This window comes from Labeo rohita, chromosome 15, assembly GCF_022985175.1.
Source record: "Labeo rohita strain BAU-BD-2019 chromosome 15, IGBB_LRoh.1.0, whole genome shotgun sequence".
Lineage (NCBI taxonomy): Eukaryota > Metazoa > Chordata > Actinopteri > Cypriniformes > Cyprinidae > Labeo > Labeo rohita.
The window spans coordinates 26617006-26637417 of NC_066883.1; the positions used below are offsets into that span (position 1 = coordinate 26617006).

Below are 20412 nucleotides of genomic sequence, written 5' to 3' on the forward strand. Positions count from 1 at the left end.
CCCACAAAATTTTATAATACTAATTGGCAAACCCAGCTATTACAGTATCAACAGTACTGCAACCAACCTTTACTAACTGAGCAAGTTATGTGAATAGTGAATATATATATATGAAGAGTTCAGATGCAAAATCAGCTAAAAGCCATCTCAGTCAAAAATGAGATAATGATACTGAGTGAATGCTCCTGACACACAGTACACATCCATCAAATACTTTTTCTTCAAACTCGCTAAATTCCAGCCTCAGCCCAAACAGAAGTACCAGTACTTACATAGAAACCTATACATCTGAGCCTGATAAAAATGCATTTTTTAAAGAAAGACGTCAGATGGATTTAGCTGGTTTTGCATCTGAACTCTTCATATATATATATATATATATATAAATATATATATATTCAGGGCTGTCATAAATATTACGGCTGTCAAGCGATTAATCATGATTAATCACATACAAAACATGAGTTTGAGTTTTCCTAATAAATGTGTGTATACTGTGTGTAATTATTATGTATATATAAATACAAACACATTCATGTATACATTTAAGAGAAATATTTATGTACAAAAATGTATTTATGCATGAAATGAATTATATAAAAATGATAATATATACATATGAAGAGTTAAGATACAAAAGCCTCTAAATCCATCTGACGTATTTCTTTAAAATTAGCATTTCTTTCTGGCTACTTTGTATAGGTTTCTATGCAAGTACTAGTACTTCTGATTGGGCTGATGCTGGAATTCAGCGAGTTTGAAGTAAAAGTATTTGATGGACGTATACTATGTGTCAGGAGCATTCACTCAGTATCAGTATCTCATTTTTGACCGAGGTGGCTATTAGCTGTTTTTGCATCTGAACTCTTCATGTACTTGTAAATTTTTCTTTTCTATAGATCAGGGGTGTCAAATTCAGTTCCTGGAGGGCCGCAGCGCTGCAGAGTTCTGTTCCAACCTTGCTCTAACACACATACTATGCAGTTTTCAATTAAGCTTGAAGGACTTGATTAGTTGGATCAGGTGTGTTTAATTAGGGTTGCATCTAAACTCTGTAGGGCTGCGGGCCTCCAGGACCGGAGTTTGACACCCTTGATATAGATGAATATGTTTGTAATTATATTTACATAATAATTACACACAGCACACATACATACTTTAGGCAAAGTCAGACTTTTATTTTGTATGTGATTAATTGCAATTAATCATTTGACAGCCCTAATATATGTATGTATATATATATATATATATATATATATATATATATATATATATATATATATATTTTATTAGAAGCAGGTCAATTTTCAAGTCAGTTTGGTAGTGTCTGTTGGTGTCAACTGTGTTCTGTGATTCTATCAATGTTTGGAGCATAGATTATGTAATAATTTATGATTATGTAAGTTACTGTTCTGGAACACATTTAATCATGAGACATTTTCTAAATCACTGCAGTAATTTTCTGAAAATCATTGACTTTATAAATAACTACTGGAAGCTTTTCTGTAAAAATTAAGATTTATGGCAGGTCAAATGTGCCATGCTCTTACAGATATCAATGTTATGTTGTTACTGTATTTTGAAGTAGTTCTGTTATCATATCATCATCATTGCTTGGTTGATAAACTAAGTAGTAACTTCAAGAGAAAAAAACAAGTTACATGATGTGTTTGAACGTTATAAAACAATCAATCAATACATTATTGTGTTTAATACCTTTGCAAGGTTGTACTTAAGGGGTTGATTGTGAAACAGAAGCATCACACTCTTAGCTGTGAAATCCTGTAACGTGGTTGCTATGTGTGACTTTTGTTAGTTGCTAAACCAATGGAAACAGATGGAAATTTCATTGCAAAATCAAAAGATCATTTAAAGTTTAAATAGCACTGATGTCAGTTTGGGTGAATTCAGCCCATGTACAATCCATTTTATGCAATTTAGGATTATTGTTGCTAATAAAAATACTACAGTAGTTGTTCCTAACAGAGGTGTGCATAATAAAAGTGATAATAGGATGAGGCAATATGGCAATACTGGCAATACTGGCAATATATCACACAGCACTGGGTGAAATATAGACACACTTAGCGGCTGGGTTATTTTGACCTAGCGGTTGAGTTAAATGTTTAACCCAACCGTCTGGGTAGTTCTATTTAACTCAGCTATTGTTTAAAAATTACTATATGGTTGGCTTAAAATGAACCCAAATAGGTTGTGAATTAAGAATCAGACACATACTACATGCACTAGAAGCTTACTCGAGGCACCAGCAATAATCAAAAGGTGAACATTTATTAATAAGCAATTTAAATAATGTTTATTATTTATTGTTTATTCAACTTATTAATAAAAGTTTATTTATTGAATATATTAATAAATGTTCATTTCCAACCTATTGTGAATTCATTTTAAGCAAGAAATATAGTAATTTTGAGCTAAACCACTAGGTCAAAATAACCCAGCCGCTGACTATGAGTGCGTAATAAACATTAATTTCCAGCCTGTTTTGGGTTCATTTTAAGCAAAAATGATAGTCATTTTTAAGTAATAGTTGGGTTAAATGAAACTACCCATAAGGTTAGCTTAAACATTTAACTCAACAGGTGGGTCAAAACAACTCAGTTGCTGGGTTTGTCCATATTTCACCCAGTGCTGGGTGTTGTTTTTAACCCAGCATTTTTAGAGTGTAATAAACATTAATTTCCAACCGATTTTGGGTTAATTTTAAGAAAGAAATATAGTAATGTTTAAGCAACAGTTGAGTTAAATAAAACTACCCAGAAGGTTGGGTTAAATTTAACCCAACAGCTGGATCAAAACAACTCAATAGCTGGGTTTATTCTTATGTAACCCAGAATTTTAATAGGTAATAAACATTGAATAAATGGTAGTTAAATAAAACTACCCAGAAGGTTAAACTAAACATTTAACTCAACAGGTGGGTCAAAACAACTCAGTTGCTGGGTTTGTCCATATTTTACCCAGTGCTGGGTTGTTTTTAACCCAGCATTTTTAGAGAGTAATAAACATTAATTTCCAACCTGTTTTGGGTTCATTTTAAGCAAGAAATATAGTCATTTTTTAAGTAATAGTTGGGTTAAATGAAACTACCCATAAGGTTGGCTTAAACATTTAACTCAACAGGTGGGTCAAAACAACTCAGTTGCTGGGTTTGTCCATATTTCACCCAGTGCTGGGTTGTTTTTAACAACTCAGTAAACATTAATTTCCAACCTATTTTTAAGCAATAGTTGACTTAAATAAAACTACTCAGAAGGTTGGGTTAAAACAACTCAGTTGCTAGGTTTGTCTATTTCACCCAGCGCTGGGTTGATTTAACCCAGCAATTTTTTAGTGTATGCATTATTCATTGTTCCTTAAAAATAAGATCAAACTTCATCATACTCTAAAGAAAGCTCTCAACTACTCTGATGTATTTGCAATTTCTCTGAGAAAGTTTAATGTTTGACTTTGAAGAACTTTCAAAATGAAAGAAGAAGAAAGACTTTGTATTCTTCACATGGATTTAGGAAATTCAAGGAAGTCCTATAAGCAGTGTGGTAATAAAAGAGCTTACTGATTTTCTTAATTGCTTAGACACATTTCCTAGAAATAATAACACGTCTGCAAAAATAAACAGTGTTCCGCATTAGGCAAACCTCATTTAAAACATGCATCATGCACATTTATTGAACCCAATATAATCATGGCCTGTTGTTGATGTAAACACTTTTGGATTTGTAAAATGTGTACTTTGTTCATTCATCCATTCATTCACTGACATTAGGCATGGCTTTGGCTTTATTAGGCATGCCAGATACCTTGTGAGGTCTGTTTATGGTTTCTCTTTCACTTCATCACGCTGGAGTATGAAGATTCCAGTGTGGGTGTAAGATTGTGATATTTGATAAAAAACGTGGTCAGACTGTAATTGGACTGTTGTCTCACCCTCCTTGAGGCAAAATGCCATGACCAGCGCAACTCTTGACCTGCCCTCAACAGCCTGTCTGGCTTGAGTATATAAGCAGGTTAAAGTGGGAAAGTTGCACTATTACAAACTGAGTAAAGGACCTTGCACAAAGGTAAGAACCTCATGAAATTCACAATTGGAAATGTGCATATATTCATTTTAATATATAAAATATTATTTCTTTCTATTCTTTATTATAAATTAACAAACTGAAATACTACAATTTAATGATTTTAACTTCAACATTTCAGGTAAATATGGGGAACCAGGCCACTAAAGGCAACAAAAGTGTAACACTGCAGCAGATAAAGCAGAATACGGTGAGCAAAATTTTAATTAACACAAAATGCAATTCCATAAATAAAATGCAATAGCCTTATATTCTGTTGGTATGTGTCTAGCAATGGGAGAACAATAATGCAATACTGCAGCAGATTAAGCCGAACATGGTAAGCAAAACTTTAATATACATAAAATGTGATGTTATAAATAAAATGTATTATACTTACATTTTGTTGGTATATGCCTAGCAATGGGAAAACAAGAATGTAATACCACAGCACATTACACAGAATACGGTGAGCAAATATTTAATTAACATAAAATGCAATGTCATGAAGTGAAATGCAATATCCTTACTTTCTGATGGTATGCCTAGCAATGGGGGAACAAGATGACTCAATGCCCATTTTCCAAGCAAGTGAAGAACTACCAGGATGGCTCGTGCCATCAGGACAAATTACATCACAGAGCGGTTAAAGTGAGTTATTTCTACATTAAAGAGTCTTTGTAAAATATATATTTTTTATGAACAAAGGCAAATGTGAACTGAATTTAATTTAAAAAGTTTTTTTTTTTGTATGTGTATGTTTGTGTAAAGTTCAGAATGAGTTGAATATGTAATTTAAATGTTATTTTGGCAGTGATGTGTAATAAAGTGATGCGCAATTCTGAACTTTTCCCTTTTATTTCAGAGCCAAATTTGCACGACTAAAGTCTGTGAAGGCTCTATTATGACGCCAAAGGCAATGACGCGATGTCCTTCCTCCACCCCGCCAAGCTCTGAGGACCTCCTCATGCAAGCTGTTGACTTCATCAATCAGTACTACAAGTCAATTAAAAAGTAGGAAGAACCCACTAGGGTCTTGTTAGGGTCACCTTAGACAATGAGAGGGACACATTTCCTCAAACTATGCAGATTATAAATTGATCATTATTGATTTTAAGTAGTTAATTCTATAAGCAGTGGTGCTTATATTCTTGTTATTTAATGCCATAATAAAGCAGATCATGAGAGCATAAAAGGTAGGCTATTTGACTGAATTATGTCTGTTTTCCAGCTCAAAAATCGAGGAGCACTTGTCTCGTTTGGAGGAAGTCGCGAAGGAAATAGAGGCTACTGGCTCTTATCAACTCACCACAAAGGAATTGGAATTTGGGGCTAAGCAAGCATGGAGAAATGCACCCAGATGCATTGGCAGAATCCAGTGGGCTAATTTGCAGGTAGTTTCTCTAGTTTGGACTAAAACATTTATTAAATATGCCGTTGTATAGTTATATTCACATTAGCTCTTGTTTTCAGCTGTTTGATGCACGTAAATGCAAAACTGCTGAGGACATGTTTCAGATGATGTGCGATCATATTCAGTTTGCTACCAATGGAGGCAACCTGAGGTAAACCAAGAATGTGTAATTCCAGCTTTTTAATAATGCATCCATCTTGATTGGGATGTCACAATAAAGTTTCTTTATTTTGACAGGTCTGCCATCACTGTGTTTCCTCAAAGAACTGATGGCCAACATGATTTCCGTATATGGAATAGTCAGCTTGTACGATACGCTGGCTATAAGATGACAGATGGTACAATAATAGGAGATCCTGCCAGTGTTGACTTCACAGAGGTAGAAACCAGTCTCTGTTTTTTATAATATATATATTTTTTTATATTTTCTAGTAGATATTTTTCATAGTAGATGTTTTTATATCATTAATAATTAGATACATTATTTTTATTCACCCAAAAATCAAAATTCTCTTATTAATTACTCACTTGTTTCAAAGCTGTAAGACCTTTGTTCATCTTCAGAACACAAATTAAGATATTTTTAGATGAAATCCAAGAGCTTTCTGACCCTGCATAGACATCTTGAACATGTGTCAAAGACTGACAGGGAAGAGAAATTGTTGAATAAAGTCGTAATTTTTGTCTTCTTTGTGCACAAAAAGTATTCTTGTAGCTTCAAAAGATTACATTTGAACCACTGATGTCACATAGACTATTTTAACAATGTCCTTACTAGCTTTCTGGGCCTTGAACATGTCAATTGTCAGTGTCAGATCTATGCAGGGTCAGAAAGTTCTCGGATTTCATAAAAAACATCATTTGTGTTTTGAAGATGAACAAAGGTCTTACGCGTTTGGAACAGCATGAATTTTCATTTTTGGGTGTACTATCCCTTTAAAATAGCTAAGATATAACTTCTCAGTTTTAAGTCACACTTATGTCTTTTTTTCATTTTGAAAAGTTCATGTTCTGTATAAAATCTTGTAATAATAATGATTTTTTACACAGATTTGCATGCAGCTAGGGTGGACACCAAAGTACGGTCAATTTGATGTGCTTCCACTAGTCTTACAAGCAAATGGAGAGGACCCTCAGGTTTTTGAAATTCCCCAACATTTGATTTTGGAAGTTCCCATGGAGCACCCACAGTAAGTGGCAAGAGTTTTGCACTCCAGCTGGATGAAAAAACATTCTTGTACTAGATTAAAATTGCTAGTTGATTGATAAGGCTCTAAACTGCTGTGTTACATCACTGTGTATCGATGGTTGTAATACAAAGACACAAAGTCAGACATTCAATCTTGTTACGTGTGGGATTTCGAGTGCGATGTTGTTTACGCAGACCACCAGAGCTCTTGACTGAGGTGCTCGGATTTCTGAGATGACTTGCATTCCACTTGATTCTGCAGTAAATCTGTTTGCTTCTTGAAGAGAAAATTATTCAAGGCTTTTCCCTTTAAGAGCTTGCATTAAAAGGACCTTTAAAATCAAACGCTCCTAGGCACTTAAAGATCAGGCTAGAGTGGCGAACCCATTCAAAGCTAAGACAGCCTGTCTCTATGCCACATTCTTTTATGCAGACCTAACAAATGAGTTTAACCATTGAGGCCAGAAGTCAGGTTCTCATTCTAACACTTCATTTTAGAAAGCTACCTAATTAGTTTAGTTAAGTACTATGCGAAGTTGACTGAAGTGCTGGTTGATGGAGGCATAATGGTGCAACCATGCAGACTTAGAAATGTTATAGATTTGTATAAGCATAGGTGGAGCGTATGTAAGGCTGGGAAGGCTTAGCCATCCTCTGACCACTGGGAGTTGGGCAAAAATGCCACTAAATTGGACAAAAATGCACCTGCACAAACAAATTAAATCTATTACAAATTAAATCTATTACGCATTGCGCAAGCGTTTAAGCTCAGCTTCCATAGAAATGAATGGAAAACGCTCAGCTCACTACGCTGTAGTGGAAATACACCGTTAAACAACAAAGCGCAGATGTTCGTACAATGTAAGTAAGAGCAGTGTTGCCAAGTCTGCGGTTTTCCCGCGGATTTGGGCTACTTTAACTATGTTGCCGCGGGTTGTTTTTGATGTCCGCTTATTGAAGTGACTCCAATAACGTAATATGACTCCTGAAATACGAATTTACCAGGGGAACCCCGACAAAAAAAAGGTGTATTTTATCACCCCGAACACCCATTTTTAATGGGGGACCCCTCGAAAGGCGATTGGGCTAGTTTTGAGTAGCAATTGGGCAGGTTTTTGTTGTGAAAACCTGGCAACCCTGAGTAAGAGCTTCATTTCACAGACAGCTTCAGTGTTTTGTTCTTAATTTCTTAAGAGACGAGTTTATGATGTTTGTTGTTTATCATTTTGGCTGCTTTTAGCCTTACCCTGGAGTTGGTTCACTCTCCGCCTATGTGTATAAGCAAAATAGATTATTTAAATTTGAAGTACTGCATTCAATTACATAATCAAGGGTCTTTTGCAAAATATATGTGACGCTGGACCACAAAACCAGTCTACCAAGTAGCACGAGTATATTCGTAGCAATAGCCAAAAATACATTGTATGGGTCAAAATAATTGTTTTTTTCTTTTACACCAAAAATCATTAGGATATTGAATAAAGATCATGTTCCATGAAGATATTTTGTAAATTTCCTACCATCAAAACTTAGTTTTTGATTAGTAATATGCATTGCTAAGAACTTCCTTGGGACAACTTTAAAGGTGATTTTCTCAGTATTTTCATTTTTTTGCACTCTCAGATTCCAGATTTTCAAATAGTTGTATCTCGGCCAAATATTGTCCTATCCTAACAACCCATACATCAATAGAAAGCTTATTTAAGCTTATGTAATTTTTTTTTTTTTTTTTTTTAATTGACACTTATGACTGGTTTTGTGATCCAGGGTCACATATGCCAATGCCTTGACATGCTAATAAAGTTGGATGTTTTCATGCGCTTCCTCAGGTACAAATGGTTTAAGGATTTGAACCTCCGATGGTATGCATTACCTGCAGTGGCCAACATGTTGCTGGAGGTTGGTGGTCTTGAATTCCCAGCGTGTCCTTTTAATGGTTGGTACCTGGGCACTGAGATTGGAGTGAGGGACTTCTGTGATTCCCAGCGCTACAATGTTCTTGAGGTACTGCAGCATTCTTACAGTAGAAAGTTACAGTAGAGAAGAGAAATTTTTCCAAAAAGGGTTTTTTTGATACTGATTTTCTTTCATTTTGTTGCCATACAGCGGGTTGGCCGTCAAATGGGCTTGGAGACGCAAAAACTGTCCTCGCTCTGGAAGGATCAGGCTCTGGTGGCCATCAATGTTGCAGTGATGCATAGTTTTCAGGTAAAGTGGATTTATATAGCAAACAAGTCAAACACTTTGGTGAGAGAATAAGAATTTTGCATTGGTATATTCAGTAAAACCAGTCATAACAATGAGATTCATACAGAAACGTGATTTTTAGAGAAATCTAAAAGAGATAGTCCACCCAAAAATGAAAATTCTGTCATTAATTACTCACCCTCATGTCGTTCCAAACCTGTAAGACCTTCGTTCATCTTCAAAACACAAATTAAGATATTTTTGATGAAATCTGAGAGCTTTCTGACCCTGCATTGACAGCAACGCTACTGACTCGTTCAAGGCTCAGAAAGGTTGTAAGGACATCATTAAAAAAAGTCCATTTGACATCAGTGGTTCAACTGTAATTTTATGAAGCTACAAAAATACTTTTTCACTTATTTTTTTATAGTGCAAAATTGACTTTTATTAGAAAGTTTATATGTGGGTGCTAAAATTTGGTAAATGTTAAATGTTTATTATGACCTTTTTGTTTTACTGGCATACAGAAAAATAAGGTCACCATTACCGACCACCATTCTGCATCAGAGTCCTTCATGCAGCACATGGAGATGGAGATGCGTCTGCGCGGAGGCTGTCCAGCCGATTGGGTCTGGCTGGTGCCGCCAATGTCTGGATCTCTAACCTCTGTGTTTCACCAGGAAATGTTGAACTACATCCTGTCACCCTTTTTCTACTATCAGGTACAGTATCATCCTAAGTATGTAGCTGCATTGCTGGAACATTATTGCCAGACTAGTGGTATGAAGCTGTGTGAAACATGATGATGTCTAAACAAAACGTTTGGGATGGTCTTGAATTAATGTGTCTCCTCTTTTGCCATTTAAAGCCTGATCCATGGATAACACACAAGTGGAAGGACAAGAGAAGAAATGAAAGGAGGCATATAATCAGCTTCAAAGGATTGATCAGGTACCAGGTTTACACTTCCTCAGCCAGAACAACAAAGTGCTGTTCTTTCAGAAGAGATCTGTCTGCAACATTGTAATGAATGCTTGAAAGGTTAGCTGGGAACATTTGGTGTGTAGCCAGTATAGCTAAAGTTCTTGTTTTGTTTTCTTTCTTCTAGAGTAGTGCTCTTCTCTCAGACACTCATTAAATCAGTCCTGGCCAAGAGGGTGCGTTGCACTGTTCTCTACGCCACAGAAACAGGGAAATCACAGTCTTTTGCTAAGAAACTAAACACCATGATGAATTGTGCCTTCAGCTCTCGGGTAAGAGGACCATCATCCCTGATTCATATGTAACTCATCGGTCTCCTAAGACTCAATTTGAGCATCATTACCAACACTTGGCAAGAAGTGGGTGTATGTGACACATTCATAATAATATCACAGTACTAGTCAACTGGTACCTTAAAGTGATGGTTCACCCAAAAAACGAAAAATCTGTCATTAATTACTCTTCCTCGTAAGATATTTGTTCAAAAATTAAAATATTTTTGATGAAATCCAAAAGCTTTCTGACACTTCATAGACAGCAACACAACTAGCATGTTCAGAAAGGTAGTAAGGAAAATGGTATTCTTGTGAAGGGGACATCAAAGACTAACACAGAAGAGAAGAAATGATTGAATAAAGTAGTTATTTTTGTTTTCTTTGTGCACAAAAATTATTCTCGTAGCTTCATAACATTACAGTTGAACCGCTAATGTCATATGGACTATTTTAACAATGTCCTTACTACCTTTCTGGGCCTTGAATGTGGCAGTTGCATTGCTGTCTATGCAGGGTCAATCCTTTGAGCTAAAACATGCATTTGTAAAACAATGTGTTATTAATGAATAATTTAAACAGGTTGTTTGCATGGAGGACTACAACTTCAGTGAACTTGAGAAGGAAAGCCTCCTAATCGTTGTCACCAGCACCTTTGGCAATGGAGACTGTCCAGGAAATGGAGAGGTGTGGACATATTTATGCACTGTGACCTTATAGCAATGCTGTAGTTTAATGAAAGACTATTATCATCAAACATAATTAGTGCAGAATTTACAGTATGACAAAATGAAAAGGTCTTTAGGACAAAGTCATTAGCTTTTGCCCATAATAACAGTAACTAGAATGTGATTCTAATTTGCTGTTTGCATGATTTTTCTTCTCTCAGAGTTTCAAGAAGCAGCTTCTCAGCTTGAAAAACCTCAGAAACAAAGTCAGGTCAGTGTTTAAAATCTCTTAAATGTATTTTGTCTCCACTCCTGGTGTAGAGTATATTGTCTGAATTGTTTCTTTCCCCTATACAGGTACTGTGTGTTTGGTCTTGGCTCTCGAATGTACCCACACTTCTGTGCATTCGCCCATGCAGTGGATGCTAAGTTTGCAGCGCTGGGAGCCATCCGTGTGTCCCCCACAGGAGAGGGAGATGAGCTGAACGGACAGGACGAAGCTTTCTCAGCCTGGGCTTGCGCTGCCTTTAAGGTCTCAGTAATTTACATTGAGCATCCATTGTTTTCAATGCTTTACATTGGTGAATAGTAAAATTAATTTTCTGTATTTAGGATGCATGCAAGGAGTTTAACATTCAAGGTCAGCTTCCAGGAAAAGAAGGTCTGGCAGATTCCTGGGATCCACAGAGGCACAGAGTTCAGCATGACAGCTGTACACTTGACCGAATCGCAGGTACATTTAAACCCACATTCTTTTAAAAACACATCATTATGGGAAAATTATGGTCATGAATCCAGAAGTGATCAAAAGCATATATATATATAGAGGGTTTGTACTTACGTCATGATAGGTCAGTTACCCGGATGCATGGCCATATTGGCGATACTCAGATGTAAATAACAGCATTGATTGCACAGTTAATGTACTACTGAATATGTTGTTTTGCTAATTTATGCTGTCTAAACCTCGGGAAGAAAACATGTGGAAGCTGCTAAACCATGTAGAGAAGGACTTAGTAAGCAGGAAAAGGCACAATATTTTTACAAACTAAAGTTAATAGGTGGTAAAGATACATACGAGCAGTATTAATTAAGATATTAGCCTATTATTTCACCTACCTGACCGGAAATGATACGAACAAACATGAATGTTGTCAAGATTCTTGCCCTGGAAATCCTGGTTCAGTTTGGCCAGCCATAAACCCCTTTTGTTCCTTCTCCTTGATTTGTTGTAACTTCTGGCAGTCTATAATTCTCCAAATGTATTTTTCCCAGTCCAACCAAATAGTACAGCCCAAAACATAACAATAATTGACTATTTTCAGCAGCAGTAATCAGCAAAATATGCAAGTTTTGTTTGGTTCAGTTGCATTGTTTATGTTCAGTGTTGCCAATATGGCCGATTGATAATGCATCACGATGAACACACGTGATCTTGCTGCATCTCTTTTTAATATTTTTAATAATAGAATTAGAATACAAGGCAATATTAATTATACAGGAGTGTGGCAATCCTTAGTGACATTTTAAAATTAAAGATTCAAATATGTAGTTTAGCGATCATTAAGTATTTGACAATTTGAGATGAGAACCATGATTCAAAAATCATGATATAACATGTTTGTTTGGATGATTTCTGCACTGATCATTAATATCTGGCTTGGTTTTACAGCTTTGTCAGCTCTACATTCTAAAGCTGTGGTTCCCATGAAACTAAAGAGAAGGCAGAATCTTCAGAGCCCAAATTCAAGGTTTGCTCTCAAACCAACTCATTCATGCATCTATGTTTTTTACTAATATTAATAGCAACAATAATATTTCTATTATTGGATTGTATTGTTTTATTTTTTTTATTATATTATTTATTATTATTCTATATAGGCTTTTTTTCAGAAACAGGTGCCTTGCCTTTTCTCAGAACACCGTATTTATTAACTTTTTTTTTTAATGTTTTGTCAGTCGGGCTACAATATTGGTGGAGTTAGAGATGGATGGGAACACAGAGCCCTTAAACTTTGTCCCTGGTGACCATGTAGGGATTTTCCCAGGGAATTCACCTGAATTAGTCGCTGGCATCCTGAAGAATCTGTCCAATGCCCCTCCTATAAATCAGAGCCTACGCTTGGAATTCCTCAATGCTTACCCTGGTACTGTACCATCTTCCCTAATTACATAATGGAAGTCTTACACATCATAACATAATGATAGCTAATAATGTTGTCCTGCAGATGGTGAAAGGTGGCAGAGAGATGAACGAATACCACCATGTCCTCTTGCCCAAGCTCTTACCTACTATCTGGATGTCACCACCCCACCGTCACAAAGTCTTCTCCGCAAACTCTCAAAAATGGCAAAACAGGAAGATCACAGACAACGTCTGCTCGCACTAGCAACAGTAAGCCACTTTTTGATAATTACAAATGTTCCAGAACTATAGATGAGAATTGCAACCCTTACGAAAATTAACCATGGTTTTACTACACTAACCATAGTTTAACCATGGTGTTGGTAGTAAAACTGTGGTTATAAATGGTAATCAATACACCAAAAAGCATGATTAATTTACCTAAGGGAAAGAATTTTGATCCCTTAATGATTTTGTATTTTTGATACTCTGATAAATATTAACTTTCAGTAGTCATTTTTTCAGGAAGTGGACACTTGTTGCTTGTTTTTTTGTTTCACTAAAAATGGTTCCTAACAATCATTTGTTATAGCGTAAGACTGCACTGGTCGAGATTTAGGTGTTTGTTTCACTAAAAGGACAGACTAATTTGAATCATTATTCCAGGCATCGGTCCACAATGATTGTGCAGTGTTTTTTGAGTCGCTTTAAATAACTAACTCATTAGAGTCAAATGCTTGGGAATCGGACTATGCTATTCTCATCCTGACAGCATCCGAAAACCAAGGCAGCTGACTTACTGCCTCGCTGCAATGACTTCGCAGGCAGCGTTTGCGCACATGTTGGTATCATACCAACATACAGCGCTGTTGCGCTACGGGCGTCCCAAGTTCGAATCCCAGCTCGAGGACCTTTCCCGATCCCGCCCCCTTCTCTCTCCCACTTCGCTTCCTGTCAGCTGTCAGATTATGATCTGTCCTATCATAATAAAGGCAAAAAGGCCAAAAATAAATCTTAAAAAAGAAAAAAAAAAAGTATCCCGTATCCCGAATACACATGCAAGAAACATTAACAGTAACGAACATCATTTAATTCCAGTATTTTTTTTAATGGAATTGATAAAAGTGCTATTGATAGTAAAATGCCATAAGAGTGGGCATGGCCATATGTTAATTTTATGTCTGGCTTCCGGTCTCATTCGCGTCCAGTTATTTTTAGCAGTACAAAACAGCTTGTTTTGCTGCTTGATATGGCAAATTGGTGTGTCTTACCATATTATTTTAATGTATTATCTTAATTATAAACACACTGGTTTGTAGTGCAAACAATTTTACCGTTTACTGCACCGTTTACAGTGGCTAATGAACCGGAAGTCTTGCCCATAGGCTTACTTCTGCACTGACAAATAAGGCAGATACATTCAGTATTTGTTGGGGTCTTCATAACAATGCTTGTTTTTCACAAAAAAGGGCCATTGTGTTTATTGGTTAAATTGATACCAAGATGTCTCTCTACTACAGGACTTCCAGGTCTACACAACATGGAAGGAGTTCAACAAACCTACCTTCCTTGAGGTGCTAGAGGAGTTTTCCTCTCTGGAACTTTCTGCTGCCTTTCTGCTCAGCCAGCTGCCTCTACTGAAGCCACGCCTCTACTCAGTCAGCTCCTCCCCAGATCTCCACCCTCAGGAGCTCCACCTCACTGTGGCAGTGGTCAGCTATTACACACAGGGTACAGCCATATTCCCAGCGATTATTTATTAAATAATGCCTGAACAGTGGAACTTCCCACTACTTTTTGAATCACTGAAAAAATTAATGTGATGTTGTTATATGTTCTGCTCTCTTTAGAGGGAAAAGGTCCACTGCATTTTGGTCTTTGCAGTACCTGGCTCAATACCATCAAAGAAGGAGACATGGTGCCATGTTTTGTCCATAGGTACCCTATATATCACATTCCCAAAATGTCCCAGATCATTTTTTCTGGTTATAACTCACTGACTTGTTCTATTTATGCCTTCCAGCTCGGACGGATTCCACCTTCCATCCGACCCTAGTGCTCCCTGTATTCTAGTGGGAGCTGGTAGCGGCATTGCTCCCTTCCGTAGCTTTTGGCAACAGCAATTCCATGACATGAAAAAAACAGGTATTGAATTTTATCCCTTATCACATTCAAGTGGTTTCAAAGAGTTCATCTGAAACGGGCTTGCCGAACCTCAAGTTGTGTTATTTCTTCAAGGTCTGAAAGGCAATCCGACGACACTTGTGTTCGGGTGTCGAGGTTCAGATACTGATCATCTTTACAAAGAAGAGGCTCTGGACATGAGAGATAATGGCGCTCTAAGCAGTATCACAACAGCTTACTCTAGACAGACTGGACAACCCAAGGTAGACACATTGACACAACTGTAGTAATATCTAAAAATATCGATATATATCTATAAATATCAATATATATATATTTTTGGCACTCTTGTTTCAGGTTTATGTCCAAGATATCTTGCGAGAACAACTGAATGATAAGGTCGTTGAGGTTCTGCACCATAATCCAGGACATCTGTATATTTGTGGGGGCATGAACATGGCCCACGACGTGGCCGCCACTATCAAGGAAATCCTAGTCAGCCGGCTGGGCATCACTCTTTCTCAGGCTGAGGAATATCTGTCAAGACTCAAGGTGAACCTTCAAATTGTTGATATTTTATAACTGCTTCAGTTAATAATTTCCCACAGCATTTATGCTGCTGTGAAGGCTCAGTTGTCCTGAAACGGTGATTTGTTTACAGTCTGTAATAATATATGGTCAATAATTTTAGATGATTATGCTTTTGCTCGCAGAATGAAAAGCGGTACCATGAGGACATCTTTGGATCCTAGTGCTTGAGATCACCTGGACAACCTCAATCTTTGCAATATCCAAACACACCAAAATGAGATTTTAACTTATAATGTTTTGATTTTCATACAGCTTCCAAAATAATGCCAAAACGTCTCTTAACTCTTAACTCACACTGTTTAAATAATACTCTGTTAAATAAAAAAGAAATCACAAAAATGCAACAGCAGTGTATTAAATTTCCATGCAACACTCTCATCATCGGTAACTTTTGGAATGTACAGTTTAAATTATGAATAAAATATTTCCTGCTTGTAAATAAACTGTAATTTTATTCCTATCTGTTTAAAATGAATGCATTTTGTTTGTTTTTGGAAATAAATGTACTTCTTTAGAGTAATGCTTTTATGGCTATAGTTCTAACTAATTGCAGGAACAGTTCTTTTGGAGCAATCTAGAGTTTCTATGCTCATCTGAACAACAGGGATCACCATATCTGAGGACTTTAAATTTCTGACCTTTTATGCAAAGTGTTTACTTGTACATGTCACAAATGCTTATTTAATTAGTGACCTATAAATGTAACATACTGCACTTTTCCCTCAGTTTTCACTTTATTTCTGTGCTTAAAATTTGAACATTTTCAGTGTATTCTCAGACGATTGGTGTTCGTCATGCCAAACCATACTTTCAATTCAGTGTTTATTGTTAATACTGTCTTTTATAATTACATCTCACAGTGTTACATATGAGTGTTTACTAAATCTGTAACTGAATGTTTATGGTAAATATCGCCTTTTATAATAAACTGACTTTATTATACTATCAAAACAACGGTAGTTTTTTTTTCTTCGCATTCACGTAGTTTGTCTTTGATGGGTGTCCGTAGTAACACCGGAAGTAGTGCATCCATGCTGCAGCGGAGAGTGTGCAACTGTCACTTTTTCATGACTTTTCTGTGATATTTATTTATATCTGTTTAAATTTGTATTATCATATACACATATTATGGCTGGAAGTCGACTTGAGAAATTCGGGACTGTATTTACACGGTAAGCACTAGTGACAGCATGTGCTTCTTGAGATCATTTCAAGGTTAATGACAAAAATATTAAGTCTAAAACGTGTCTAAACACAAGAGATCGGTTTATTATAAAATATATTGTGTGATATGAAAGTGTACTATATAAAGACGTTATTTAATGCCAATAACGCTGATTAAATCAGAAATAATAAAACGGAAAGCTTTTGTGTAGTGTTGTACAGCGTTTAAGTTCTTGTTGTGAGAATTAATTGTTGTTTGTAAAGGGTTCGTGATTTAATGCGAGCTGGAGTCATAAAGCACGAAGAAAGGCCTATCTGGTTTGATGTCTATGCTGCTTTTCCTCCAAAGAGAGAGCCTCTCTACGAGAAACCTCTAAGACCACTTAAGATACATGCAGCGGAAGCTGTACCTGAAATCTTATACAAAGAGGATGAAATACGAGCGTAAGTCCAAACATACCGGTTTAAAAAGTCGAATATGTCATCTTTAGTAACTTCATTTAAGACTTGGTTGCAGTATTGTTCTCCCCATGGACATTGATCTAACGGTCACTCTGTGCCCTTCGTTTGTACTTAACTGACTTTTTTTGTGTTTATGTCGTGTATTTATCGATGCATATTTTATCTCTTTATTAATTATATTAAGTTTCTTGATGCTATGTACACTACTGTTCAAAGCTCTGGGCTCAGTAGTAAAGTAAAACTTTTATTCTGCAAGGATTCATTAATTTGATTAAAAGTGACCCTAAAGACTTATAATGTTTCAAAAATAAATGCTGTTCATCAGAGAATTAAATAAAAATAAATTAAATTAAATTAAATGTATCATGGTTTTCACAAAAATAAGCAGCAAAATTGTTTTCAGTATTTATACATTTATTTATTTATTTGTTTTCAGTATTTATAAAATGTCTCTTGAGCATAGAGGTTTTGCTGTTCATATGACACTGAAGTAATGATGCTGAAAATTCAGCTTTACATCACAGGAATAAATTACATTTTTAAAAAAAATTGTAAGAATATTTTACAGTATAACTGTTTTGAATGCATTTGATCAAATGAATGCCGCCTTGGAAAAGACTCTTAAAAAATATTTTAATTGTGATGTACACGTAACTTAAAATTACATTAACTAGATTTTAGTGCTGTAAAACCTCCAACACATTTCTGGGTCACTGGACTTGCAGTAAATCTACACGACTTTTCTGTGATTGTAGGAAGTTCTTTGAGGTGTATGGCAATGGACCCAGAGCTTTTGAGCTCCTCAAGCCCAGCTTTGTATCACCATGTCAGAGGTAAGTTATGATGGGAAATTACATATATTTTAACAGTATTTTACAGTTTTTAAATAGAATTTTCTATGTGCCTTTTGATTTAGTTGTTACTGTATCTTTATGCAGGTTTGTTATAAAGTACAGTGAATTAGAAAGCAGAGGGGATGTCAAACCTGAGCTGCTGTTTGAAGAGACTGCAAAAGCGCTGCTCGCAGAGGGCGTTTATCTAAGAAAAAAAGGAGGACCTGCGGTGAGTCTGAGAGCTAAATTATTCTTTAGACTACATCAGGTTCCCTGCAAAGTTTTACTTCAACCCTGATCAAACACACTTAAACAAGCTAATCAAGGTCTGAAGGGTTACTAGAAAGCTACAGGCAGGTGAGGTTTTATTAGGGTTGGAGCTGAACTCTCCAGGACCTAGGTTCGCCACCCCTGGACTACATGATCTAATTCTGTATTGGTCCATCATGTTTCTTTGTAACCAGCAGGTGGCACCACAGTCTCGGGACCCTTTGCTGAACATGAAGTTGACTGACATGTTGGCAGAGCAGCAAAGAGACACAGACACAGAGACAAATATTCCTGAGAAACAGCCAGAGGCAGAGACGGTGAACCCTGACAGACAGGCATCATCATAAATGTACCTATTCTCCTCTGTTAGGACAACATAAACTGCACCTGCCTCTAGCACATTAACGTGCTGGTCAGTCATGCATTTTTGATGCGTCAAACACTGGGACACACATATATTTTGTGCAGTTGTGGACATTGTAATCCCAGATGAGCATGAACATGTCTTTACCTCTCTTGATGTCAAATGAGTGATGTTGAAGACACAGCCAAAATGATTTTTATAGCCAAGAAGCTGGGGTTTGGTGAATGACTTTATCATACAGATCTAGCAAGTGTTTCATTTCTGTGAAAGTGTCTAATGTCTTGTGTAATAAAATATGTGGAGTGTTTAATGAAAGTACTTTCAAGTCCATTAACAACAGTAGTGGGAAAAGTATCTGCATTGTAAATACTCAATAAAGTGTTATATTTCCATTTTTCTGAGTCACTCCATAAACTTCTGATTCATATTGATGTCAAACTGTTTTTTTTCACTGCATCCTTGTTATATGTGCAGTCTTGCATTTAAATATCTCCTCAACAGGACCTTAGAAACTAAGTAGTTTTTATGTGTTTTTATTGTTGTGATGGTTTATGCAGAGCTGATTTTGCACAGACAATGAATTTCTAAGTCAATCAGAATTACCATTGTCTTTCATTTTCTAATGGTAATGTTAAAATAAAATATTTCAATGTCTTTTGAATTACTGATAATTACTTCATGTGAAAAATGAATCATGCTAAATTAAGCCTGTGAAGCTGTCAGTGCTCACTGGTGATAATTAGGCAGATGATAAGACAATAGATAAATATCGTTATGTTATCAACAAGATCAAATCAGTTTTGCTGGCAGTGACCCAAAAAGATATGGCCAGGTTAGTGTTCAAGATAAAAAAAAAAAAAAAATCTGTGATATGTACTTATCTAATCATGCAGAACATCTAAATGTCTCAAGCAGACATCATATCCAAGATGACTGACAGCTTAATTCTCTTAAGAACGAAATACGACGTACGAAGTATTGAATAGTTACTTTTTGTAAATGGCAAGCGCATGGCTTTGTGAGAACGTGAATGTCCTTGAATAGAAACTGATTCATCGCTGCTGAATTTGTTAACATAACCATTTCAGTGTAAACGTTTAAGCGTATCAGGAACAATGCGAGGATTTAAAGACGTGAATCATTTCTGCAGTCACAGTAAAACGCAGACATGACGCATCAAATGGACATGCTCTTCATTGATTGTTAGCGTTTGTTTTTGTCTCTAAAGACTTTTTTCAAAATGCAGACTTTATAAAAGCACCACTTAAGGAGGAAAAAAATTCCATTAGTGGGCAAACGTTTGCTGCTGACTGAACATCAAGATCGAAATGCGTTCTACATTTTGTGTGCAACATGTACAAAAAAAAAAAAAAAAAAAAAATCAGTTTCTTTCTTTCTGTCTTTCTTTTTTTAAAAAATTGGATAACACTTTACAATAAGGTGTCATTGTTGCCATTAGTTAATATATTACCTAACACGAACGAACAATGAACAATGCATTTATTATACTATTAATCTTTGCTGATGTTATAAAAATACAGTCGCTCATTGTTTGTTCATGTTAGTTCACAGTACATTAACTAATATTAACAAACACAACTTGTGATGCATTAGTAAATGCTGAGATTAACATTAACTAAGATTAATAAATGTTCTAGAAGTATTGTTCATTCTTAGTTCATGTTAACT

At 36.0% G+C, this 20412-nt stretch overlaps 2 protein-coding genes across 3 annotated transcripts; both read left to right on the forward strand.

The window, feature by feature from the left end:
• The first annotated feature begins 4032 nt into the window (after nt 1-4032).
• Nucleotides 4033-16540, forward strand: nos2b (nitric oxide synthase 2b, inducible). The gene is made up of 28 exons (XM_051128514.1): nt 4033-4082; nt 4222-4290; nt 4372-4419; nt 4501-4548; nt 4629-4730; nt 4945-5093; nt 5311-5473; nt 5553-5644; nt 5731-5872; nt 6544-6683; nt 8512-8686; nt 8789-8890; nt 9397-9591; nt 9738-9820; nt 9978-10122; nt 10705-10809; nt 11012-11061; nt 11148-11322; nt 11403-11523; nt 12463-12541; nt 12750-12937; nt 13019-13185; nt 14436-14646; nt 14766-14853; nt 14939-15060; nt 15154-15302; nt 15397-15591; nt 15753-16540. The coding sequence occupies exons 2-28, from the start codon at nt 4228-4230 to the stop codon at nt 15789-15791; spliced, it is 3336 nt and encodes a 1111-aa protein (XP_050984471.1). The 5' UTR covers nt 4033-4082; nt 4222-4227; the 3' UTR covers nt 15792-16540.
• Nucleotides 16541-16624: 84 nt separating this feature from the next.
• Nucleotides 16625-19117, forward strand: mrps23 (mitochondrial ribosomal protein S23). Of its 2 annotated transcripts, none has more exons than XM_051128578.1 (5): nt 16625-16802; nt 17059-17238; nt 18012-18089; nt 18195-18318; nt 18554-19117. In XM_051128578.1, exons 1-5 carry the CDS (start codon nt 16759-16761, stop codon nt 18704-18706), a joined length of 579 nt encoding a protein of 192 aa, XP_050984535.1. In that variant the 5' UTR covers nt 16625-16758; the 3' UTR covers nt 18707-19117. The 2 variants fall into 2 exon arrangements, with proteins under 2 accessions (XP_050984535.1, XP_050984536.1); XM_051128579.1 differs by having other exon boundaries at nt 18557-19117.
• Nucleotides 19118-20412: the final 1295 nt, after the last annotated feature.

Excerpts from the sequence above, each read along its gene's own strand:
- nos2b (XM_051128514.1), top strand. The coding sequence starts at position 4,228 with ATGGGGAACCAGGCCACTAAAGGCAACAAAAGTGTAACACTGCAGCAG. Across the intron at positions 5,873-6,543 it reads CCAGTGTTGACTTCACAGAG|ATTTGCATGCAGCTAGGGTG; the intron begins GTAGAAACCAGT and ends TTTTTTACACAG. Across the intron at positions 14,647-14,765 it reads GGTCAGCTATTACACACAGG|AGGGAAAAGGTCCACTGCAT; the intron begins GTACAGCCATAT and ends TGCTCTCTTTAG.
- mrps23 (XM_051128578.1), top strand. The coding sequence starts at position 16,759 with ATGGCTGGAAGTCGACTTGAGAAATTCGGGACTGTATTTACACG. Across the intron at positions 16,803-17,058 it reads TTCGGGACTGTATTTACACG|GGTTCGTGATTTAATGCGAG; the intron begins GTAAGCACTAGT and ends TTGTTTGTAAAG. Across the intron at positions 18,319-18,553 it reads GAAAAAAAGGAGGACCTGCG|CAGGTGGCACCACAGTCTCG; the intron begins GTGAGTCTGAGA and ends CTTTGTAACCAG.